This window comes from Acomys russatus, chromosome 8, assembly GCF_903995435.1.
Source record: "Acomys russatus chromosome 8, mAcoRus1.1, whole genome shotgun sequence".
Lineage (NCBI taxonomy): Eukaryota > Metazoa > Chordata > Mammalia > Rodentia > Muridae > Acomys > Acomys russatus.
In genome coordinates, this window is record NC_067144.1 from 18,561,134 (window position 1) to 18,588,199 (window position 27,066).

At 44.3% G+C, this 27,066-nt stretch overlaps 1 protein-coding gene across 11 annotated transcripts in view; it reads right to left on the reverse strand.

Annotated features, from left to right (window-relative positions):
- Positions 1-27,066, reverse strand: part of Kalrn (kalirin RhoGEF kinase) — a 609,660-nt gene that overhangs the window by 277,739 nt on the left and 304,855 nt on the right. For 9 of the 11 annotated variants that reach the window (XM_051149844.1, XM_051149845.1, XM_051149843.1 and 6 more), the window contains exons 11-13: positions 18,835-19,026; positions 12,379-12,587; positions 8,469-8,643 (exon numbers count right to left, since the gene is read on the reverse strand). In XM_051149844.1, coding sequence (XP_051005801.1) covers positions 8,469-8,643; positions 12,379-12,587; positions 18,835-19,026 — 576 coding nt within the window. The remainder of the gene's footprint in view (positions 1-8,468; positions 8,644-12,378; positions 12,588-18,834; positions 19,027-27,066) is intronic. The other 2 variants (XM_051149842.1, XM_051149841.1) reach the window with 1 other exon arrangement.

Consider the following 27,066-nt stretch of genomic DNA (forward strand, 5'->3'; position numbering starts at 1 on the left):
TCCACAAGTTTGGCATAGAACAGGGGCTCATTTTTTCTTTAAAAAAAGGGCTTCTAACATCCGCCCCCCGCCACCCCAACTCACTGATAAGAAGCAAAGCTGGCCTTCCAGCTGTGGAGCATCAGCTGGTTTACTGCTGATTCTGAGAGTGAGCTCAACCCCACCGCCACCTTCTGGGTACCATGTTCTGAAATGACCTCATCTGCCTCCCAGTCTGCTGATATCCCGACCACTCCTCAGAACACACCTCCTTTCTGCCCCAAAGAGCTTCCCAATCTGCCAGGCTCAGAGGCTATTCTCTGGCTCACCCCAAAACATGGTGGGGTGGGGGGGGAAGGGGTTATGAATGTGCCTGTGAGAAATGGAGCCTGCACCAGAAATGAACTTGGTGATTTAACAGTAATTGGAGAGAAATTGGTCAAGCTTGAAGCAGAGCCTGAACCAAATGAAACAGAGGAAACAGAAGGTTCCCAAGTGCACTCAGCTTTCTGTTGGCCTACTTTTTTTTTTTCTTCTACTCAATTAGCTCCTCATCAACTCTCAGACTGCCAGGGAACCCTGGTGGCTCTGGGTCCTCTGTCTTCCTCATTCTCTTGACTGGGAGTTTTAGACTAGGAAGACTAGGGCCAGTATGTGGCTGAGGAGTGAGCTCTTTCTCAAGGGCCCCGAAGAACAATGGCCTCTTTGAGAGAGATTTTGGAAGGAATACTGTTCTAACAGTTGTCTGTTTGAGAGATACCAAGAAGGGAAGTAGGTAAATGGGAAAAACTCTAATTTTTTTTTTTTTTTTTTAGGGAAAAAAGGTAAGAAAACAAGCCCAAGACTTTCCTACCAGAATAGATTTCACCGAACTCAAGACTGTGCTGCTAAACAACCAATAGATAGAAGCTGCAATCATCAGACAGCCGTCCCCATGGCTCCTCCCACACCTAGTCTCCCTAGGTACTTAGGTTTGGAGACCTTGTTAGCTCTAAAAATACTTGCTGGTTATTTTATTCTGTACCTGTCTAAATAAAAAGTTGTTTTTCTCTTTTCTTCCTCTCCCTTTCTTTAGATATAATCATAAATCAAGTGTGGTATTTGACTGAGAATGGCCCCCACAGGCTCATATATTTAAATCCATGGTTGTGGTTTGTGGGACTGTTTGGGAAGGACTGGGAGGCGTGGCCTTGTTGGAACCGATGTATCACTGCGGGTGGGCTTTGAGGTTTCAAAAGGCCCAGGCCATTCCCAATTATCTCTCTTTGCCTCCTGCTTGTGGATCAGGATGCAGGGCCTTGGCTCCTGTTCTAATGAGAGGCTGTCTCCCTGGTTGCCTTCACACTCCCCACTGTGATGGTCATGGACTCACTCCCTGAAATTGTGAGCCCCAATAAACTCTTTCTTCTACAAGGTGTCTTGGTCATGGTATCTTAGCACAGCAAAAGAAACGCAACTAAGAAAATCAGTTAAAAAAAAAAACTTTACAGGAGCCTTTAAAAATTAATATGTTCTTTGAATGGATCCATAAACTAATTATGGCCTTGTGTAAATACTAGGGCCTAGTTTGCCACTTAAAAATAGTATGCTTACCTTTTTATTTATTTATTTTTATTTTTAAAAAAGATTTATTTATTTTATTTATTGCATATGAGAGCTTTACAGAAGAGGGCAGCAGATCTCATTATAGATGGTTGTGAACCACCATGTGGTTGCTGGGAATTGAACTCAGGACCTCTGGAAGAGTAGGTGGCATTCTTAACCACTGAGCCATCTCTCCAGCCCTGCTTACCTTTTTTATAGTAGGGTATTTTTGTGGACCAATGGAAAATACTTAGTTGTCAATTTTCTCATTTTAAGAAAAGCTAACTTGCTCTCCTGAGTGGTTCTGCTAGTATATCTTGGTTGCTCACTCTGTACCCGGCACAGCTTGAGGGCTGGGCATTCTTTCCCCAGGGCAAGCACATTCTTAGCCACATGGTTCATGTCTGTTCTACACTACTGTGTCTTTATACACTACTGTGTCTTTATCAGAACACAAACCACACAGCAGTGAACCTTGATGAGATTAGCTTTTAAACACGGATGAGATCATCTGTGCTCAGATCCCTAGCTCTAGACCTGACAATTCCAGAAGAACATGAAAGTGTCCATCAGGTATCTCTGATAATGTGCCCAAAATGGTGACTTTCCAGACAACTTAAGCTATATGAATGAATGAATATTAATGAGCTTTAAACTTTTTCATTCATTTTTTTTAAAGGAAGATGGTAGGGGAACCTCCCAATAATTCTGATATGAGCTTAACAAAAACTTTAGAAGCTAAAATTAAATAAAGGTTTGAAGGAAGTTGACTTACTTCATTGTATTTATTATGTGAGTCCTTATTAAAGGCATGCGTAGAAAATGCTACAGCGATCACTAAGAAAAAAAATCTACCTCAGAGAGATATTATTTTGCTTTTTAGTATAGTCATTATTCAATTCTTTGTAGTTTCACTGTGTAACAAAGTAAGAAAAGACGACGAAGTTGGATGGTCTCAGTCCACTGTGGCTGTCTACAGCTGTGTCCCTGGAGTGGTGTATCTCCTGAACACCAGAGCCCTGATGACTGGGGCCAATATCTCAAACATCTAAAACCTTGACAGTGACATTAAATTGAAGCCTATCATTTTTTTTTTTTTTTTAGTACTGTGCAAACAAGAAAGAATGGAGAGAAACTATAATTTAAGTTAGGGGGAAAAGGTCAGTATATTGGATGGCCTTACCTCAGGGAGAGAAGTAGAAACACAAAGCTATATAAGTTAGGGCACAACGTCGTTGGTAAGTCCCTGTATTCCATGATGCTCTAGGAGATGCCAGAGACTTAAACAGGGCACATTCTCAGAATAGGCAAGTCAATAGGGCATGCCTAGCTATAGTCCCTTCATCAGAGAGCAGTAAAGGGTAGTGACACCCAGAGGTCATGTGCTTCTAGAATGAACTGGGAATGTGCCCCACAGAAAAGAGAAATCTATGGCTTTTCAGATATAGGAGAGACCCATGATAGACCTATTCAAATATTTTCAAGAATTTGAAATGAAACAAGTTTTTTTCCCTTCCTTAGCCTCAACTCTTTTGGGGGATAGGGGCCTCTAGAGAGATTCTAGTACAGCTTGGAAGACATCCTCCAGGGATGCCACATTCCGGCTGCCCACTGACCTTCTCATTGGGCGTAACCTCATGAAAAGTTCCTGTGCTTCTCCCAACATGCCCTCTAAGATGGCAGGGATCCTTGCATCCTAAGTGCACAGTTTTTGATACGTAGCAGGTGTCTGATAAATGTTCACTGAGTTGACTTTCTGTGTAGGAGGGCGGCCAAGAGAGCAATCACTTTCTGACCTAAACCACTAACATCTACACATACTACTAACCGAGATGTCAAGATGGCCAGTAAAGCACAACCAGCTTTTCCTTCCTTCTCTGGGCAGAAGCTTCTTATAACAACAAAGCTTCTCAGGTTCTGCCTGCTCCCAGCTCATCCTCATTTAAGCCTGAGAATGTACAGTTGACTGTTCTAATACTTTGCAATTGTAAGGTGAGAGATGTTTTTTTAAAGACTATGTATGTGGTCCCCTTTTATAAAATTGCCTACTTAGAGTCTATTTCATGGTGTCATTTTTTTTTTTTAATATTCTTCCAGAATGTTTGTACTCACCCCAAGGAACACACAAGTTAGTGACTGACAAGAGGAAAAGTCTCCCTCTATAAATATGCATCTATATACATATTACCTGCACACATATTCTATCAGGCCAATGAAAAATCTGCAACGCTTCCCCAGAGTCTCACTAACAGAATGGTGTGCATCTCACTCTGATCATGAGACGAATGGCTTTTGTGTGGTACAGAGCAGGAGAGGGCTCCTTAGAAAAGGCAGCCGCCACAATCAACCCGGAGAGGATGCCTGTGGCCCGGTCGTTCATTGCTGCCAGCATATTTCAAGTTATTTCTCTTTTCATGTCCCCATTAAGTGGATTTGTCTATTATCTAGTGTAAACTAAACCAGCCCTGCACAAAGATGTACGGCTTAGCAGGTTTTCTGAAAAGAAAACGCTAGTGGAGATAATTCAAATCACGAAAGCAGAAGAGCTCAGAGCTTTCTGTCAGCTACACTATGGACTGAAGAGGCACTGACAATCACATCAGATCTGTCAAACAAGCGAAAAATAATTGGAGACTACCAGAAGACTATTTGAAATCTGAAATCACAACACTTCGGGGAAAGTTAACCCGCATCCAAAGGATACTATAGAGTGTTGACATTACTAGCCAATGACAGAACACTTTTTATAATTAAAACTATTACATATATACATGTAGGGGGGCTATATGTTCAAAAGTATTTTATTGAAAATGTGAATAACTCAAAAAAAAATTGGAGACCACTGGCTTATTCCTACTTCTAAAAATATTTTATGTTTATTTCTGGTTATCCTAGTTGCAGAAAATTTAGGAATGCAAGAAAACATCAAAGATAAAATAATTACACAAGTTCTTGCCACCGTGAAATACTCATTATTAGCACCGATCCTCTGCTCTCTTCTGCCCTGATGAGTTCTTAAGAATGGCGTTCACAGAGGGAGGCTGTGCGTACAGGAGAACATTACATGACACCATCACATTACACTTTGACCTCTGTCTGCCATCCAGAACAAGGAGCCCAACAAGGAATGTTAGGAATGTAAGGAATGTAGCCATATCCTGGTACTACTGAGCCTAACAAATCTGGGCCTATGTTTGACTTCCATGGTGGGCGCATTAGGATCTCATTCCAGGTAATAATATGCGAGCCACATATGCCACCGCTACTGAGTGAAAAAAGGTAGGGTAAGAATTTGTGCTTTCCTAATGTTTAAGTTAATTAGCCCGTCTCAGCCATTAGCGATATGGCTGAGGACCCACGCTTACAAACCCCAGATGTCAGGGTAGTGGGCCTGATCAACTTTCAGTAATCCCTGGAAACCTGGACTGTGTCCACCAAGTGCCTCCCTTTGGGAACAGAACCAGAGCTGCAGGTCCCCCATAGCCACTGTCCTCCTGGCTTATGTCAACTCTAACATGGCTCTTTTCACAGAAACCACGCTGAGTTTCACACTCCGAAGCTTGTCTAGGAGTGTGTTCTTCATTCCCACATCTTGGTATTTCAAACAGTCTCATCACCCTTAAAAATAACTTCTGGCAATCTGACTTGAGGCAGAACTTCCTGTGGATCTGGCAGGATTCCCACTTCTATCTAGGATCAGAGGCAGGACCGCCCTCCGGCTTTCCACCTCCTCCCACATAGGGCAAGACCCTCTGACACCCAAACTCATAGTCTATAGCAATGGATGCAGACTCAAGCCACCATTTTTTGCTCCCTTCATTTTATCGGGCCCTCACACTATTTGCCCACTGCATACTAAGGGTTACAAGGTTCTTTCCAGTACTAGGGGAGGGAGTCTCACATGTGGAATAGCTAAAGAATACACATTCTGCAAGTGAAATAAAAGCTCCTCCACCAACATTTAAGTAGATTCTAACTTTGATGTAGTTGACTGGTATTTCTTTCTTTCTTTTTTAATTTTTTTTATTTTTATTTTTTACCGGTATTTCTTTAAAAGCCTATTTTCTTCATATGCTTTGGGTCATCTTTCAGACATGAAATTGAACTTCCCAGAACCACTAGAGGCAAACAGACTCTGATAATACCCCTAGCTGATAGCAATGTGTAGCTGATGCCCAAATGAAGCTAACTAACCCAGTTTGGGACTAAACTAGCGCTTCTGTCCTCTAATCCATAGTCTTCTGGTCAATAAATCTTCAACATCCAGTCCTCAGGTGGTCTCATTTCCCTTAAGCCTTGTTTGATGTGTAAAGGGAATGATGTGAAAAGAGGAAAGTAAACACACAACAGTCTAATTAGAACCTCGCGAGGGCAGGACATGGTGGCACAAGCCTGTGATCCCTGTCTACTGCCTGTCTAAGAAAACAAACAAGTCCCACGAAAGCCTTCACTTACCAGGAAACTGGGAAAGAGGGGAGGACACCCTATTGGGACTCTAGATGAGAGAAGCATGGGAGAATAGCAAAGTAGAAGGATCCAGAGGGTCCTAGAAATCTACAAGTAGAACATTATGATAGGCAGATTTGGGCCCAGGGGTCCCGCTCAAACTAAGGCACCAGCCAAGGACAATACAGGCAGTAAACTTTAAACCTCTACCCAGATCTAGCCAATGGTCAGAACAGTCTCTACAGTTGAGTGGAGAGTGGGATATGACTTTCTCACATACTCTGGTGCCTCACATTTGACCATGTCCCCTGGAGGGGGAGACCTGGTGGCACTCAGAGGAAGGACAAGCAGGTTACCAAAAAGAGACTTGGTACCCTATGAGCATATACAGGGGGAGGAAATCCCCCTCAGGAACAGTCATAGGGGAGGGGAATAAGGCTAAAATGGGAGGGAGGGAAGAATGGGAGGATACAAGGGATGGGATAACCATTGAGATGTAACAAGAATAAATTAATTAAAACAAAACAAAAACAAAAAAACAAAAAAACAAAACAAAAAAAAAAAAAGAAAAGAAAACAAACAAGGTTGGTCAGGTGGCTCAGTGGGTAAAGATGTTTGCTGCTGGACCTGACAACCTGAGCTCAGTCCCCAGGACCCACGTGGTGGAAGGAGAGAACTGACTTCTGTAAGTTGTCCTCTGAATCCAAAAACAAAAAACAAAAATAGGGCTGGAGAGATGATGGCTCAGTGGTTAAGGACTTCTTGTTCTTGCAGAGGACCTAGGTTCACTTCCCAGCGCTCACCTGGTGGCTCATTGTTCACATACTTTCCTTCTGGAATGCACTCATTTCCAGAGGGATGGGACAGAGCTCAGGAAGAACTCCTCTACGTAAATGAAATGCAGCTTCTTCGTCTTTGGCTAGTCTCACTCCTGACCACTAACGAGTGATGGTCACTCCCTCCCTCTCGTAATGCTATTACTAAGAAGCTCACACGGTCCTCTGCATTGCTTGGCAACACATTTTTTTTTTTCGACATGCATTTTAACTGTTCTTTCAAATATGCTTTGATGCTACACGCTGCTTGAAATCCTCTGAGTGCAGATGTGAAATCCATGGAATGTGCAATAAAAGCCACATAGTCACAGAAGCCAGTTGGAAAGGTAATTAAAATGTACGCTTAGAATATGTCTTTTCTCCTCCTCCTCCTCCTCCTCCTCCTTCTTCTTCTTAGGTATGGTGTGATGGTGGTGGTGGGGGTCTATGCGTGTGTGTCTGTGAGTGTGTGTTGATGAGGATTGAATCCAGGACCTCTCAAATACTAGACAAGTACCCAACTATGAAGCCACATCCGAGCCTACCTTTAGAATATGAACTCTCGGAGTAAGCATTACCAGGACCCCGTGGAGACAGTGTGCAAAGAACTGTGCTCACAGGATGAGAAACCTCAAGGGATAGTAAGGGGTAAGACCATGAGAACTTTCAATGCTACTTTTCTTTTATACTTTAGATCCCAAACATAAACTTTTTGTTCTAGGACTGAAGAAAAAGGCACCTACCACCTAGACAGCTCTCTGGTCCCGAGTTGGATTATAATTGAAATATTGAAATATTTCTTCTACAACTAGTTTGATGGAAGTTCCCACAAATACAGTTGGGAAGGTCAGTGCCTATAAACTCTAACTTCAGGGAGATTTCTAGAAAGAATATTAAGAGGAAATGACAGGTGGAGTTTGGTGACAGAGGACTTGAATAGGTCACGTGAGGTGCTGGCTTCCGCCCCTACCACTGTGAAAAGGAAAATCAGCAAGCCTCTCCCCTGTCATACGAGCCAGGGGCAAAGAGAAAAGTGCGCTTTAAGAGAACCCTTTACCACCCGGAAGCAGCAGTTCTGTGTGTGTTTGCTTTCCATACCCCAGAATCCCTACAGCTTCAAGACAGAAAATAATACAAACAATAACTATGTGAGGAGGAGATTACCAGCTGATCCTGGAAAGGGTACACCACAATGTTAACTCTGTTCTTCTGGACTTGAATCGAAGGGAACATGGTAAAACAATGTCCTGCCTTATCTTGGCTGCCCATGCCTTCTGAGTGATGAGGTCACTGAGCCACTGAGCCCTGCTCCAGACTGACTGACGTGCCCCACCCCCAACACACACTGCTGAGGTTCTAGGGACTCAGGGCTTGATACATACACATTCTACAACTAAGCTGGATTTCCAGAGGTCCCAGTGACAATGCTATCCAGGGAAGTGACCCACAGACAGGAGGTAAGCAGAGGGACCCTGTTTAGCAGTCAGGGCGGTGGGGACTGAAAAGACTAGATACCAGTGCAAAGTAAGTTCTGTGAGCTCTAAAGTTCTGCCTGGTACAGGATCCCACTTCATGTGCCACTCTAGGGACGCACCGATGGCCCTCGGCACATCTGTGATCTCCCTCTCCTCCCGCTCCCCCTACCTCAATGGTGTACTGCTCGAAGATGCGCAGCTGCAGGAAGATGTCCAGCTTGATCTTCCGCTCGTGAAACAGCTCCTCCATCTGCACCTGTGCATCGTCCAGCTGCTGGAGGACAGACTCAATGTGGCTGATGGAGCTACTGTGGGGCGTCTTGTTGTTGGATACAGCTGAGTCCCTGTGGTAAGGCGGAGGAAGAAGAGAAGGGGAGGCCTCGCTATGTTAAAAGTGACAGAGGAGTGGGGTGGCTCTCCTCACCTGGGCAGAGAGGATGAGAATCAAGGTTAGTCATTTAACGAACCAATCTATGCAAGTGCCAACGTGAGCTGACACCATCTTCTTAGTAGGAGAAGCAGAGATGAATTCACGCTCTTTGGAATTGATACCTTTAATTCCAAATCTTGCTCCTCTCCTATCCTCAAAGGGATAGAATGAAATAAACTAAGAGAAAGGACATAAAACTTCATAGAAATAGAATGGTTCCATATACATGTATAGTCTAAGATACAGCTTTAATACACACATGCATATATATATACACATTGAAACATATGTACGTATGTATATATACATATATGTATATGTGTATATACATGCATATGTTTGTATGTATATGCATATGTGTATATATACACATGTATATGTATGTATACATACACACACACATATATATATCTGAATACATAAAGGTAGACAAAGGGATTTGAAAAGCAAAACCAAAGACCTTGCTATTCCTACTTGACCAGACTGTTAAAAATAAAATGATATTATGGATACCAAAATTATTTGCCTACTTCACCCTGATGTGCCACACTTCTGGGCCGGTGTTCTGAAACAGGCTTCAAGCTATGCTTAGGAAAGCATAGGATCTGGACCTGTAAACATGGGTTGGGTTCCTGCTGTGCTATAGGCTGGTGTCCCTGGGAAATCATCAACCTGAGCCCAGGCTACCTATTATGCCAAATGGGCTGAGTCCCTCCTTCAGCACTCCACAGTTTGCTGTGGAGCAGGCAGTTGCCTGAACTGAGACTAGGAGCAGGCTACAGAAATCATTATTAACCCTGAGGGGGCACAAGGACGTGTCCAGGACTTCCTAGGACACAGTCAGCCTGGGTGAGTAAGGCTAGATGGCACAGGCTGGGATAAAAGACAAGTGTTTCAGGGGGATGGATTTTGATTTGGGGATTCAAAGACATAGATGGACTTATCCAGGGAGAAAGGAGGGTGGTGTTCCCTCAGCAGCCTGTATGAAAGCAGCAGGGGTAAGTAACACATTGTGGAATAGAACCAAGTTACAAAGAGATAGCCTTGTTGGGGAAATGACTTTGGAGGTCACGAGACCACCCAAGGGACTGTTTACAGGAAAGCTGGAGAGCTTAGGAAGCTTAAATTCTGAAGAACCCACACTAAGCCAGAACATTAAAATATGAACCTGCATATATGTTACCTCTTGACACCCAGGTTTCTTATGCAGCCTTGAGAGGTCAATGGGCAAAGGAAAAAAGCCTTAGCATTAAATTGTCCCCTCAGCAGGTCACAAAGGCTGGGGACTTTTAACTTGGGCCTGTCTCAGAAGCAGCAAGGCCTGAGCACACGCTATCTGTTCCTGAGGATAATAAGAGCTCCTGTCATGTCGAGCAGCTGTCCTGTGCCACACAGAGAGCTTCTAGCCCTGCCTCCTACTCTTGGTGTATCAGAGTGGGAAACGGGCACAGCCTCTGTCTCCACTATTGTGTTGAATATTACAACCAAGAGGTGTAGTTTAATAACTTGCATTATGTGTTTATCCAACGTTTTGTAATCAGGAGGATCTGACTGTTCTTTCAGCTCACTCCCTCATACAGCAGCCAGAAGAAAGGCAATGATTTCTACCCTGCTCTATGGCATCTGCACAGGGTCCTACTAGGAAGCACCCCCAGCCCAGAGCTCCAACCGAAGACACAGAGAAGCCATGTCTCCAAAGGCATTTGGGAGAGTCTACCTATGTCCATTAGCACCACTCACTCCCCACTCATCGACAGTCTCTGATGCCAGGGCAGGAAGCACAGGGCAATGTCAGGCCGGTGGATGATTGTGGATGTCACTGGTATTCTTGGACACACACATAGGGGACTTACTAAAAACCCATCATTTTAAACCACGCCGAGAAGGCGCCGTGACTCATGTCACTGCCTCCATCATCACTGAGCAGCCTCAGAGCCCTCAGGCACCGTGCAAGGCTAGCAATTGTGAGGAACACGTGGCCTCTGTGCAGGCCCAGAGCGATGGAGAGGAAAAACAGCCAGCCAGCTTGTAAAAAGCATTTCAAAGTTCACTTCTGACAAAAGCATCACAGAATCCTACAGCTGACGGAGAGTCTAAAGCACGTGCATTCATTATACAGACGAGGCAGCTGAGGCTCCGACTGCCTAAGTGGCTGCCCATTAGTTAGACTTTTCGTTAGGAGCGCCTGACAGTAGGTTTTCCTGGGTAGGCAGACAACACTGTCACGCATTATATATTCATGAAGATGAATTGGGGAAAAGGCAGAGAGGCTGTCTTGTTAGTATGCAATAGTACATCTCATGTGCATATTTAGAATAGAAATGATTAATTTCCAACACAGGAAAAAAAAAACGTGCCAGGGCCTCTTAAAGGTAATTTTTCATTGTTTATTTAATTGGACAATTGGTATGGTGGAAAAAGCTTTCTGCAGTTGAAGTAATACCCTCAGGCCCCAGAGCTGGGGCCTTGTTGATGAGATTATTTCTGTCTATAGCTGGCAGAGGTCCCGGCACTTGGTGATTTGGGGGCAGGAACAAGTCCCTGGGGGCAGGCATCATTAGCACCATCAAATCCTATGTATGCAGTATCTGGACATGGGGCTGGTGGCTGAGGGCTTGCCTAAGGCTTACTGACACTTTATCTGAGGAGCCAGTGCCCTGGACAAGGTCAGGAACTAGACACTGACACCAGCGGAAAACAATCAATGGTGTGGGTGATTTTAAATAAATGCATGGCTTCAACAGAGTTTTCACGTTTTCTCGGTTGTGTGTGTCAATGTTGACAACAGGAGTTTCCTTTCCAGACACTAAGGGGCTGGAGAAAGGTCATAAGGATAACCTTCCCGACATCCCCAGGGGCCCCAAAGCAAAGCTACAGAATTCAGAGTTTGGCCCAAGATCAAACGCTGGCTGTGAGGAGCCAGGAATCCCTGAGTGTGGGAAGGCTTCAGTGGGTGTGTGTAGTTGGGACCAGAGCCCTCAGATCCACAGGAAAATGGCAAGGTGAGGCTCTGGGGCATAGCATTCTCTGATCTGTGCAGATGTTGATAATCTATGCAGAAAACATCTACTGTAGAAGTCTGCCCTTGGATATTCATGGCCTAAAGACTGCTCCCCTGCAGAGACCGCTTCAGCTGTCTACCCTAAACTTTACCTCCTAGTTCTGCTATGTGCAAGAATCCCACTTCTCTGTTTGTGTGAAATAAACACACTGATCAGCCAGGGATACTTCTGAGGCCCCTCCACCAGAGACCCCAGTTCACTGGATCCCAGGTTTTCTGTGTATCTGTGTATTTTTCTTTTCCTCATTCTCCCACCATGACAGTTGGGTCCCTCCCCAGAGCTGTGCTGGATGCAGCAGCTGGATAAAACTATATTTAATGATGATTATTTCTTGGCCTGGCCAAATATGTCACTATTCTTAATGAAAATGCTATTCTTATTGATTGCTGATAAATAATTAGGGAATTCCTCAAATGCTTCAGTCTAAACTCAAGTTGGATGTGGCACAGGCATCTGTATGTCTCACAAACAGAAATGGAGCTCACACAAGACCACAAAGCAGGCTGTGGCCGAGCCAAGACAGGGACAGGACTTATCTGGTGTCTAGCCCGAGGCATTTCCCGCTGGAAATCACTGCCCGTGCTGACCTGGCCTCGGTGGGCTCCCCCAGGGAGGGAGGCGCTGACCTGAGCTGCTGGATAAGGTCTTCGCCTTCCTTGATGACATTGAGAGTGGCATCCAGGGTGGCGGTCTGCTGCTGCTGGAACTGTTTGATCAGTTCCTGGACTGCATCCACAGAGTCTGCACAGACGTCCTCCAGCACCTCCTTCTGCAGGTCTTCCATCCATGTCCACAGCTGTGTGGGAGAGAGAGAGAGAGTGGAGTCTGTACTCAGGGGCTGAAGAGAGAGGCCAGAGCTGTGGTAGGGGCAGCAAAGCTACAGAGGAGTCACGCCCTGACTGGGAGTCACTAGAGGCCAGTGTGTGCTGCTACACCGATCTGCCAAGTCCACCTCCTAAGAGTTGACACTGCCTAAGGACAAGAAAGACAAATATCCCAGTCAAGCCTGCAGGCCTCTTAGAACAAAGAGATCCCTCATCTCTGACAGACCACAGGACCAACAGGAGACTGGAGTAGACAAATATTTTATCTTTTAGAAAAGAGAAAGTGAAGGGCTCTTCACATTTTCTCTGGGCAGCTAGAGATTGCTTCCTGGAAACTGATCATAGCAGTGCATAGACACTGAACATATTACAAACATACAAAAAAAAAAAAGCCACCCAAGAAGAGCCAAGTGAAGATAAAGTGTGCCCTATGCCATGCTAAACTCTTCTGTTCTTTTTAATATGGGTAGGTTATTTAGAAAGTCAAGTGCAAAAGATGCAGATTTTCTTGATTTTAGTGAAGTATAGGGTATTTCCACATTATATTCCAGATGGTGGAATGGAGCCGAAATGACATTATCTGTTAAGACACCTTTAAAGAAGAGCAGTTCGGTGTTTTGAATCAGTGAGCACACTGGAAGCAGTGAATGGTTGGATGAGTTCCTGAGAATTTGTTCACTAATTGCTTGGTCACCTAGTGAAACAGGTGTTTCCGCCATTTTCAGGGTCTTTCCTCTGGGTCTAATGGAGCTGTGTTATGGCCCAGCTCCCTGCTTGGATATGAGGTCCCTGTTCTTTCTCTTATAACACACATAGTTATAAACTAAAATAGCTATACCCAAAAGAGTGGGCCTAATTTGAGGAACTCTAGAAGCTTGGTAAGGCAGAATAGTTAAGACCCCCTTCAGTGATGAATGTAGGTTAGCTTTAGCAGTGTGACCAGGGATGTCAGGAAGGGTCGGCCACAGCTGCTGTCTTTCATACCTATCAGGGTAGCCTAAGAAAAGAGTAACCAAGAAAAGCCAGAGGGAAGGGGATAGCCAAGGGAAAAACATGTGCAGGGTGGGGAGATGGGCGGTGGCGGTAGGGGGCTCACGGCAGTAAGGTTTATGGGTGAGTGGTTCTGGGAGAAAATCATTGTACTCCATGGTAACCTTTAGGGATGCTGAAAAGAGCATCGTCCCCGAAGGCAAACTTTCCCCTTAATCACTTCAAGGAGACTGTTTTAGCTGCCTTTCTGACACTAGCTTTTGTTCCTTAAATAAATACCATGCCAGAAGATGAAGTTGTTTCGCTCTTGACAGCCTCATCCCTTTTGAAGACGGGACTGTTTTAGTTTGATTCTGGGGAAGGCATGTAGACAAACATGTGCACATGTGCTTGTGACGTGTGTAGAATGATTCCACAAGGAAAGAAAGGACAAGAAGTGGGTATTTAATACAGCTGCCAAGGAGCTGATATGGTACCTCCAGACATCTTCTTTATCTCAACACTCACATTCTTACTAACAACAACAAAAATCTTAAAAATGGTATTTTGAATGCCCAAGGATGACAGCATTTCCATGGAAACACAACAAGGAACGTAAACTCTGCCTGGACAGACTCTGCAGACAGATGATCTGGGCTACAAAGTCTCAGGACATGGGCTGGGGCATTTTTCTTCCCCCCAGATTTCTAGACCAGCCACCTGCCTGCTGTTCATGTGGCCTGGGAAAAAGCAGACACTCAAAGATTTGCGCAATCTACGCAGATCTCTGGGCCTAAAAGGGGCCTAAGCATACTCCTGGCATCTCTCTTTATCAAGTTTTTTTTTTTTCCACTTTAAGTAGCGATTAAACAATTGTGATTCAGAGACTGAAACAGCAAGCACAGGCCCTGCATGCTCTGTGTGTATGTTATGGCCCTTGGCTTGGTGTTTTTGTGGGAGTCCTAACAGTGGGAGCAGGTGTGTCACTGACTCTTTTGCCTGCTCTTGAGACTCTCTTCCTCCTATTGCGTTCCTTTTCCAGCCTCGATGTGAGAACTTTCACCTTGTCTTATTGTATCTTGTTTTGTGTTTGGTTGTCATCTCTTGGATGTCTGCTCTTTCCTGAAGAAGGAATGGAGGAGGAGTGGATGCGGTTGAAGAGAAGGGAGGTGTGTGGGGGAGGAGGTGAACTGGAGGGAGAAGAGGAGGGGAAAGTGGGGTTGAGATGTGTCACATGAGAGAAGACTCTGTTTCAACAAAAAAGTTGTGATTTGATGTAGATGCAATCCTCATGAAATTCTCAAAAATAATTAAATTAATAAAACAAAATTTGTGGTTTTGAGGGGTTGGGTCATCACGCAGATGCAAAGTGCTTGCTAACAGGATTGTTCACGATTGCCTATTGAAAACAGAAATACACATTAAGAATTTATTTTATTACTTATATATGTGTGTGTGTTTCTATGTAAGTGCATGTGCAGGCAGGTACCGATGGAGGCTGGAAGCTGTCAGGTTTCTTAGAGCTAGAGCCACTCAACATGGGTGCCAGGAGCCAAACCCAGGGTCTCTGAAATAATAAGAAGCCTTCTTAACTGCTGAGTCATCTCTCCAGCCTAGAAGTACAGTTTTGGTTTTGTTTATTGTTTTAAATCAAGCACAACACCCTAAACTTGTTGGCATATTTATTTATAGTATTCACTTTATATACGATCAAAATTGTGGTCATGCTGGATGGTCACGTCATTCATAATCTTTGGCCATGTGGGTTACCAGATGGCTGTGTATTAATACTCTACCACACCAGATACACTATGACTTGTTCAACAAGTCAGAGTGAAATATTTATGTGGTCTCTAATCATTCAAGACTGAATAGAATTGAGATGAAATGACCAGGTGATTTTAGTCATCAGACTCCTATGGTTGAAAAGAATTCACAAAGAAGGCCAAAAAAGAGATTTTAATCTAAATAAAGAAACGAGATTAATGTTATCTTATTCATGTCTTCTATTTCCTTTCTGGTCTTAATTACAGTAAACCTTTTGATGTGGGAAGCAGACAGAGGTAAAATTACCAACTTCAGTTTGCACAGTCCTAGGGAGTCCAGATTAAATAATTTATAAAGATGTGTATTTAGTTATCACACAGAAATCTCCCATAAAGGGAGCTTTCATTCCCGTGCCATCATCCCATGACAACACTCTAATATATGTCAGCACTAGGGCAAACCCTTAACAGATGGTTGGAGGAAGAAAGGAGGGAAGTAAAAACCGGAAGGAGCTGGCCATAGCAAAGCAGAGGGCAGCTGCAACAGCATCAGTACCACTCGAGGTCGCAGAGTGAGGCTGAGCAGGTTTTCCTTCATTTGCTACAACTCACCGAAGGCAGGGATGGAAGGGACAACGCTGGCAGGCCAGGACCCTCTAAGGCATTTATATACCAGGAGACCTGACTGTCAATCCTTCACTAAACAGAAGTCCAGATGTTTGTCTTGGAGTCAAGCAGGAGTCAAGGGTGAGTGGCCCCAGCACCAAGAAAGGGGATTACTTGTAAGGTTTGTGAGGTAGCTGGGCTGGGGAGGCATTAAACAACCTGGAGAAACAGACTCCAGGAGATCTTTCATCAGAACACCAAAGGCTGCTCCCACTGCCCACTCACAATGCACTGAGCCTGCTGTTCAGGTCCCCAGGAAAGCTCCTGCAAGAGAAAGTTCCTTAAGTTACCTTCCCCTTTACTTTTTGTTCGGAAAGATGAAATCAAAGAACTGGAGTGAATGTAAGTAAGTGGCCGTGAGTGTCTCTCTCTTTTCTTCTCTTCCCCATTTTTTTGTTTGCTTTTTGGTAAGACTACTAGCTTCCCATTGTTAAAGAACCCTAGCAAGACTACATTTCTCAGCCATGATCTACCTCCTCACCAAGTCCCTGCAAAGAAGGAGGAGGAGGATGAAAAGGAGGGAGGGAAGGAGGGAGAGGAGGAGGGGGAGGGAGCAGAGAGAAGGAAGAACACAGGCAAAGCAAAGACAGGTGAGGAAGACATAGCGACAGGCAGCAGCTAAGAGTGCAAGCTTGTACAGTGCTCTTAATGCACAAATATAAAATCCAAAATGCTCTAAAAATGCCGACCCTCCCCCTCACTACATTATTTCAGGTTTTGGCATCAGGCATGCTGAGCAGGATTTCAGAAGGTGCTTGAGGTCTCAGCTGCGCCATCGAGACATTCTATAAACTATATGAATTCCTTCCTTAACATCTCTCAGTTGAAAGCACGGCTAGCAAAGTCTATCAGTTTATCTCAAAGGTGCTGTGTTTGGCAAGCAGCAGGCACTTTACTGGAACAACACCTAAGCTGCGGGATACACACTTACAATGTTTGTACCTACAATGAGGGAAATCACCTATACTGCTTCATGCTTTCTTGTGGTTACTAATTGTTATTATCAACATCTAGTGGGGAAGAGAAAAATGAAACAAAACAGAAGGGAAGTTTGTGTTTATGTTAGGACAATAACATACTAAGGACACCAAGTCTGCTCAAACTATTTCATAAAGAAAGAAGGCAACCCAGACCCAGAGTCATAAGTGACCTGCACAAGCCATGTGGCTTCTTAAGAGAGTGTCTGGAATAGACTCCCAGCCTTTTAATTCCATTGACAGAAGGCAGGAGATGCAGGTAGATAGGGCTTCTGGGTGCCAGGTTTGGCCTTGTTTACCACCATAGCCCTAGACCCTCCGGAGGAGGGCGCCTCTTGTGCATTCAAACTCCATTGCTTTACCCACAGCCCGTTAATGACAAGGGAATCCACAGGCCTTTGATTTCTGAGATCTCACTAAGAGTCAAGGGAGCCACAAGCAAGCAGACAACCAGGCAGGAAGTCTGGCTTAGAGTTAATCCCCTTGCTTCACAGACTCTCATCTGAAAGTGGCTCTGGGTCCCCTGGAGATGAAGCAGAGCCAGCTTCAGGGAGTGCACCAGGCCTTCATCTGCCCAGGGAGTCTTAGCTTAGAAAACATCACCTTCGTATGTTTTTCTCTGATAGGCACCGCAAAGATCCACAGTGGTTCTTTTGACAGACCGTCAGAAAAGCCGGTGGATGGGTATCAGCCAGACTTCTTAATGCACTCCCCAAACCCAAAATCAATCTAATTAAGCAGGGTTATTATTTCTCCCTCCCCCACCCCCGAGCAGCAATCAAACCTTAATTAATACCCTATTAAAAATGAATTCCTAGGGGACCGTAAACAGGCATACACCAAATGAGTTCCTCTGCCAAGAGTGTTATTACCACACAAGATGCTAACTTGTCCACTTACCTCAATCTTAGAGTGCCCCTTGTTAATCAGAAATGAAAAGCAATCATAGGCTTGCCACCACCCCCTCCTAGGGGACCCCTGCCCTGCCAAGCCTTTGCAGGAGCACCCCTCCCCTCTCCCTTCTCCAAGTGGTGACCGACTGTGTCTTGCATGTATCCAGCTGATGTAAAGAACATCTCAGTCCTGTTTCCTTTACAGCCCATCATTTCTCTTTCCCGCAATCTCAATACCCACCTCCCCCACTCCCCCTGCACCACAGACCCTGTGGAGAAGACTCAATGTTTTAAACAATCAGTAAAACAGCTGGTGAGACGGCTTAGCGGTTGGGAATACTTGCTTCCAAACCCAACTCACCTGACTTAAGATCTCCAGGACCTTTGTGGGGGGGGGGGGGGAGAGCTAACTCTGGCAAGCTGTTCCCTGACCTCCACACTTAGGGAATGGCACGTGCAGTATTCCATTCTCCGCCCCGGCCCCACCAAAATAAATGTAATAAAGATTTTCATTTAAACAATCTGGGATGTCAGAACAGAACACACTTGCAAAGTTTGAATGCTCCTTGCTATCAGCAAAGACACCTGATCAAAGTTCTGAGACCAATTTCTGACAGGAAGACACAACCAAGAGAAACAGAGTATGTGTTAGCCCATTTTTGTTCTTAGATGCCCTCTTTTACCTACTATTTCTATGCTAGAGCTTTTGAAGTTTCTTGAGCTGCCAGCAGAATGTTCTAGTTTAAATTCCTAGAACCACCTGCCTCCACTACATTTCCTTCTATAGGGAATTTACTGCACTTGGTAGTGACCTAAATGCTGGTTATGAGAAGTAATGTACGTGGAGGCTATTAGCCCTTAGCCCCTTAGGACACTGGTTTGACTTCAGTCTACTTTACCTGGAGCCCAGCTAACATGCACGGGCCTTCACACCCTCCTTCTTCTTACCTCTTTGGTGTGTGTGTGGAAGGAGACCGACATGTCCAGGAGAAGCTTCCGTTGCTCCACCCTGCGCACAAAGTCTTGGATGCGCACCTCCAGGTGTCGGGCTGCCTTGTAGATCTCCTCCGGGTCACATTCCCCAGTCTGAGCCAGCTGCTCCGCTGCTTCTAGGAGCTTGTCCGCATTCGTGTATGTATTCTGCCAGCAAGAAAAATGAGGGAAAGTCAACTTGCAGCCAGGGAACGAACGAGCTTCACGCCTTCTCACAGCCCACCCTGGGACTCCCAAAGGAGTGCGTACAGAGGGCGGAGGAGGCGCTGAGCCCACAGCTCCCTGATCTGGCACTACTCTGAGTGTGCTGGAGCTGGCACCTCGCCTCCTAGCAGGCAAGCAGTGGGCTGCGATGCACACTGTCTAGGAGCCTCGCCTACTTCTGGGATGTCTCAGAAGTGCAAAGCCCCTAAAGATAAGAACGGGAGGCCTGTGAGAACCTCTTTAACCCTTCAACTCAGATTCCCCGCCCTCACCAAGTCCCTTCGTTGTCCTCACAACTCAGGCTGCTTCTGCCGCAGTTGGAAACAGCACATCCCCAAGGATGCTCTGACACAGAGCATGCTTCTGTGTGAGAATCATGAAAAAAAAAACAAAAACAAAAAAAAAAAACAAAAAAAAAACAAAAAAACACCAAGAGGCTTGCTTTGCCTCCCGCCCACCAGTTCCCCATCACTCTGGTGTTTATCTTTTGGAAGGAAGGGAAGCAGGCCACAAGCAGTGAGAGGGCCTGTAGGTTAGTTCCCTTGCCCCGGTGAGGCTGGCTTGCTGGCTGGCTGCTTAGCAGGGACTCTGGTACATTTGTTTATCCTGAGCTGCTGTGTCCCATGCACACAGGGATGCATGCACTCGTACGAGCCTCCAACTCTGTCTGTAGACAGGACGGTACTCTCACCAGCATTTCAGAAAGCATCCCACTTGAAATTATTGCTCAACATGATGGCATCCAGTGCGTTTAAAGTAGTTGTTACATTATACGTCACAAACGCAGCCTTTCCTCAGCAGGCTACTCTGAATCCGACACATTCTGACCTCTGACCTGTGACTCAGGTACACATATATTTACCCATAGCCCTCCGGTCAGCACGCTAACCCTACGGTGAGGAACTGGTGCTTATCTTAGGCTGTGAGGATCTAGAAGCAGAAGCCAGCATCAAATACAAGGGGGTTAGAGAACCAAGAGAGGCTAGAGAAAGGACTGCATGCAACTGATTTTGACTTCCCTGAGGATCTGAGTGACAGAGAATGAAACTAACACCAAGGGCGACCCTCTGAAGGCTTCTTGGTTACTGAAAGCATGAAGCTGATGATCAGGAATTCCCAGAGAGGTCCCAAGGGACCCTTAAGAAATGCTGCTTGACAAGCAACTGCCCAAGGCAAATGCTGTTCTAATGCTGGCCAGACAGGATTCAAAGGAAAAAAATTACTTGTACTGACCAGGCCATTCATGAAACAACAACAGACATACTAGCTTGGTGTAAAGAAAGGGGCTTTTTCATAAGTTTAAAGAGTGTTAGTTCTAGAGAGCAAATGAAAGAAGCCATTCAGAACTGTTGGAGAGATGTAGAGATGTGTTTGAGAGGTTAGGGAGAGGAGCCCTCTGAGGTTGTAAGCCAGGTCCAAAAAAGAAAAAAGAAGTTGCTTATGGGGTTGGATATAATATTCAGTTAATAGACCCATATTTCTTGAGAAAGAGTTTTTCTTCAAGAAATCCTCGACTTTCTGCCTTGAACCCTAGGGAATCTCAGATGCACCAAGAAACCCAAGGTTAGAAGTCTACATGTTATATAAAAAATAACATTTTGTTGTAGAGTTTACAGAACAAATGTGTTTATAGGTATGATTAAAACCAACTATGGGGGTGGGGAAGCAAAGAAGAAGTGCCCATCTCATGGAGGGTGACCGGCATAGCCTTGTGTGCTAAGGGCATTATTGGGTTTAGCACAGAAAGTCCTGGTACCCAGAAAACCCTCTAATTCCATGGAAAATAGGCTGGCTTATCACCCTAATACTAATAGCATTATCATCATCTCAGGGGGACAGAATCATATAACGTTTACTTTGTCTCAAAGGAGAATACAGTATAACATAGGCGAGGCGAGCCACACAACAGATAATTAAGGGCTGAAATCTCTTGACAAGATACAGGTGCTAGAGAGAAAATGAATATGAGCGAGGGCAGAAATAGCTATAATAAGCAAGTGTTTTTCACCTTGCCAAGAATGATAGTAAAGCCTTATGCATAGATCTCCTTTCATTCTCACAATAACCTATGAAATCAAGGTGCACTTCTCATCAGTTACGGATTAAGGTCGTACAGCTTCAAAATGGCGGAAGCAGCATTACCCTGCCCTGTCGCTCCCAGAGTGGAGGCAGATGGTTGCTGATACGGATGATTCGTCTGGGGAGAAGGAGGATGAGGGCTCAGAAACAAGACACTTGCTTTGTGTGCGGCATATTTGCTGCATGTTTATCCCTTGCCATGGCCATTATCAAGTGACAAAGGAACCACGTGTGTCCATGCCACCTTCAAACATGTCATATGAGCCCCCTCAAGGGGGGTTCTATATCATGTCCATCTCGGGTTCCCCTAGGCCAGGAGCTATGTCTGGTATACAAGGAATATTTATCTAATAACTGTTTGTGGAGTGGGCAAGAATAGAGGTGTGGGAGTGTGGTATGCTGGGATAACTGAGTCCACCTAACGAAAACTGGAGAGAGGCAGGAGTCAGGATGGGTGACAGGTTTCAGAGAGAAGGGATGATACAGCAAGGCAGAAAGACAATGGTGTGTATACTAAAAGCTGGGCGCCCCGCTCCCCGCTTTGTCTGTGGCCAACCTTCTTGCCCATTATTACCCCAAAGACTCTCAAATCCAGATCCAGCAGACCTCCTGACTACTTACAAGTGTTTGTGTCTTCGTACGCCCTTGGGATAAGTGCCTTAGTGGCATGGGGGGCCCTTCTCCATCTGACCTCTCCTCCCCTTCTGCATTAACTCACATCATCCCCCTATACAGCGCCTGTAGAGGAATGGCTTGCCTTTCCAAAGCCCTAGGCACCGCCTCGCGTGTTGTACCTATTTCTTTTGCTTGGGATGCACTTCCTTTCTTTTTCTACCATGACCAACTCTCACTCCCCTCCTCAGACCTGCTTCTGCATCACTTCCTCCTGGAAGTCCTCCCTTATACATGTTCCCCCTGAAGACTGAGTTAGGGGGGCCCCTTTTCTGGGCTCCTGAAAGTGATCTGTCCCTCACTCCCATGGTACCTGCCATATTCTTCTCTGCTTAGGGCCTGATGATGTCTTCTATTTTTTCCCCTTAGTGTCTAGCACCAAGAAAGTGCTAGTGAATAAATTAATAAACGATACATCAATCCCCACAAATCCTAATATTCATACATCCCTGATCTTCACACGCCATCTGATATAAGACTTTATACGCTAAAACTCCAGTTCAGTCGTTCATTCCCACTTAGCTAATCTGATCACTTGGTCCAATCTTGAAATAATAGTCTGTTCAAAGAGTATCCGTTGAAATATTACCAAAGAAATACACTGACACAAAGCTGGGACAAGTATTGACAAGAGGCCTATGCTCACCTTCTCAGCAGATCAACAATGGGTATTGCCCTGGGGCCAGATTTGACCTCACTCTGACATAACTCTTGGCATGTATTTGTTTCCCAGTCACCTAACCGCCACCTTGGCCTTGAGCCCTTGCCTATGTTTCCCACCTGACATGCCAAAAATGCGTTCAGTGCTGAGATTTTGATCTCTCAGTCACCGGGTCTTTCATAAAGGGCTTGTGGTAGCCAGAGCCCCTGAGTCACAGACTTGGAACATACAGGTGGCTACAGGCCCTTTTACTGTTCCCACTCCTCTCTGCGCATCCAGGTAAAATACTCACAATAATTTAGCTCTTAAATCTACATTAAATTCCCTACTGCAGTCTTACCTCGTTGCCTTTTTGTTTGCTCCTTAGGGATATAACAAAACATTCTAGGATAGTTTATCTAAAAGTACAGGAATTCCAGAAACAGGGAAATTGTTTCAGATTTCTTAGGCTAGAATAGAAGGGCAGGGGGCGTGCCTTTTAAATGCAAGGGTGAGCCGGGCGGTGGTGGCACATGCCTTTAATCCCAGCACTCAAGAGGCAGAGGCAAGCAGATCTCTGTGAGTTCAAGGCCAGCCTGGTCTACAAAGTGAGTCCAGGACAGCCAAGGCTACACAGAGAACCCCTGTCTCAAAAAAACAATAAAATAAAATAAAAATAAAATAAAACAAATAAATGCAAGGGTGCAGGAGAGACAGTGAACAAAACCTATCTGAGATTAAGAGTCAGTTTCCTTGGTAAAATGGAATTAGCCCTTTGGCTTTGTGTTCTGGGAGGAGAAAGGATGAGGCCTAGAAGTGAGTTGTATTACTCAAAAGTACTAGTGCATCCTGGGAAGCGGGCTTGAGGGAAGGCTAGTAGGGGACTCCTCCCCTGCTACCTAAAGAGTATTTTCAAAGCCCCATGGCTGGAACCAACATGATTTGAAAGAAAATAAGCACAGGAATACATGCATTGAGGTGAAAGAAGCCATGGAAAGATGGGCCCTGGGAAAACGAACTTGTCACTAAACTCAGTTATGAACTGTAACAATGAAGATCGCATCCCAAAGTCTTACACAGAGATAGCTCTTTATAGCTGACAAAGAGATCTTCTGTCCCTTCCTGGGACAGAATTACAGAAGATCCACTTATGCGTGTGAAGCTGCCCGAGGCTAGAAAGATACCACCAAAAAGGCCTGGGTAATGGTACCCAGGACTCACACAGGGCTAGAACTAGTATCTGTTCTCACCACTCAGCCCTGAAACCCCTCGAGGGTCATGGGATATTGGTGCTATACTCAGGAGGGTCTTGCATGCCGGGCAGTGGTGGCGCACGCCTTTAATCCCAGCACTCGGGAGGCAAAGGCAGGCGGATCGCTGTAAGTTCGAGGCCAGCCTGGTCTACAAAGCGAGTCCAGGACAGTCAAGGCTACACACAGAGACACCCCACCCCCAAAATGAAAAGGTAAACTGCATATTCCTTTGGTCTTGCCTATCAATTTTTAAGACTTAAAAGGATCGAACTTTTCCCAAGCTGCTTAACTCCATCACAGGGAACTTAAGATATTTCCAAAACTAAAAATATTCAGCAATGGTCAAGGCAAATATCACAGTGTCTAGCATAAAGAAAAAAGAAAGAAGTCTGCAGGTATATAAAAGAATAGAAGACAACCTATGTGAGGAGAAAAATCGACCAACCAAAACAGACACAGAAATTACATATACAAATACATATACAAATTACATATACAAATATTAAAATAGTAGACAATGATTTAAGAATAGCCCACTATAACTACTTCATATATGCAAAATGTAGAAGACAAGAAATAGAATAGTTTAAGATTTGTACTCTTAGTGACAACAAGTGCACTGGGTCACATTAGCAGCAGATAGACATCTGCAGGAGACAAGGCCATTGAGGCTGAACACCACAGTAGGAACCAGTCAGGAGCTGGGGCGAGGGCACAACACAAGCACGAGGACCTGCATTCGGATCCCCAACACCCAGGCGAAACTTGGGTGCAGCAATGTGCATCTAAAAACCCCAGTGCTGGGAAGCAGTGTCAGAGAACTTTCTGAGGCTCCTTGGCTAGCCAGTGTAACCAATCAGTTAGCTCCAGACTCAATGTGAAATCCTCCTTTAAAAACAGGACGGAGAACAATGCAAGGAGACATACACCCATTATTGACCTCTGACCTTCAGTCGTGCACCCCTCTCCAAACACACCCTCCTCCAAATACACAGCAATGATTCCAACTGAACAGTTGAAACAAAGAGGAAAAAAAAAAAAAAAACTCACAAGAAATGCACAAAAATTATGCAACAAAACCCAAAGCCCAGATCAAACAATTTTTTTTTTTTTTAAAAGAAAGAAAGTCTTAAAAGTAAGCAGAGTGGAAAAGGCATGCCATGTGCAGAGGAGCAGGAAAAGGATGACAACAGACTTTGATAGAAACAGTGCAAGCAAAACGATGCAGAGCAGGATCCTTAAAGCACTCAAACATAAAAGCCTTTGAAACCAGACTTCTATGCCCAGTCAAGTATTTTTCACAAAGGTTAAATACTTTTTTTTTGCAGATATACAAATCTAAAATAATTTTTCATTAGCAGAAATTTTATGAACAAAATATTAAAACAAGGCACTTGTGGTGCTGGGGAGATGGCTCAGTGGGTAAAAGGTTTTACACTGAGTTAAGGTCCTCACAGCCCACATAAAAGCTAGCTCCAGTAGCACTGACATCTCCAATCCCAGCATGCCTGTGGGGAAACTTAAGGTGGAGATAGGAGCATCTCTAGAAGCTTGGGGACCAGCTAGCGTGGCGTGTTTAACAGTGGAAATACCCTGCTCAGATAGGGGAGAAGTGTAAGGGTCAACATCTGAGGGTCTTCTGACCTCCACATGTGCACATTGGCACGCCTATACCTGTATCTACACATGATTGCACATGTGAACACCCACAATATACCCACGCATCATGCATATACACAAAATAACAGGTAAATTAAAGGAAATTCTTTGGAAGAGAGAGAACTGGTGCTAAATGGAAAACACAAGAATGAAGAGTGCTGGTAATGCTAACTAACTAACTAACTAACTAACTAACTGATAAATGTGTCTTTTCCTATCACTTAAATCTCTTTTACTTATTATTGACTGTTTAAACAAAAAAGTTAACAATCTAGTGTGAGGTTTGTAGCATAAGTCTATGTAAAAATATGACAATACAAGTTTTAGAAGGTAAAATGGAAGCATGAAATATAAAAATGGTATCACTTATAAATAACTGTAATAAGTTTAAATACCTATCTACTTTAAAGCAACTATTCAAAAAGCTAATAAGCCAATGGAGGAAATAAAAATCTATCAACAAAAATATTCAATTCATCCAAGTAAAAGGCAAAAAAGAAAAGAGGAGAGAAAGGCAACATCATCAGAAATAAAAAAGATAAAACAAGCTGGGTACAGTGTGCACAGCCTGAATCCCAGCACTTAGGAGGCAGAGGCAAGCAGATTGGTTTTGAATTATAGAGCGAGTTCCAGGCAGCCAGGCTGTACAGAGAAACTTGTCTGAGAAAGAAGAAGGAGGAGGAGGAGGGGGAGAGGGAGAGGGAGAAGAAATAAAAGGAGAAGGAGGAGGAGGAGATGATGATGATGATGAAGAAGAGGAAGAAGAAGAAGAAGAAGAAGAAGAAGAAGAAGAAGAAGAAGAAGAAGAAGAAGAATAGAAACAAGATAAGAGACTCAAGCCCACATTATCAAGTCAAAATACTGTAGCCCCAATTAGTACCATCAGGTTGGATAAAAACACAAGTCCAAACTATATTCTATGCAGAATGTTTTTTAAATATATAAGTAGGCTTAAAGTAAAAAGGACTTTAAAAATTGCATGACAATCATAACCGAAAGAAAGTTGTGTGGTTATATAAACACCAGGTACAGTAGACTCGGGAGTGAATAATATTACCACGGAAAAAGAAGGTCATTTTATAATGATCAAAGCATCGGTTTATCAAGTGCACAGAATAATGCTAAGCATTTATGTGGATAAAAGTGAAGGTTCAAAATACAGAGACCAGACACTGGTAATTATGCAAGGAGAGATACAATTGCACAATTACAGTCAGAGATTTCAGCTCCATCTCTAAGTGAGAACTAGAGAAGAGATTTGAATATCCCCAGCTGGCTTGGCCTGCTTAACTTCTGTGGGAAACTTGCACAATGATAGCAGACTGCACATTCTTTCTGAGGGCTCACAGAACGCTTACCAAGACAAAGCTTTTTTTTTTTTTTTTTTTTTTTTGAGTCATAATGGCAAGCTCAAAGTGATACAAATCATCCTCTTCTTCTGACTATAATATAATTAAATTAGAAATCAACAACCAAAGTATCTATGGAAAATCTTCACGCTGTTAAAACTAAATAGCATATTCTGAATAGCCAGCACCAATTAACCCAGGTGCCCATGGGATGCTGCCTTGGGTTAGGGCCTTTATCTAAATAATCTCCAAGTTGGGGGATCGAGCATAGATACATACTATTAATTTCATCTTTAAAATGAGTAGTTTGAGGCTCAGGGAGTTGGGAGTA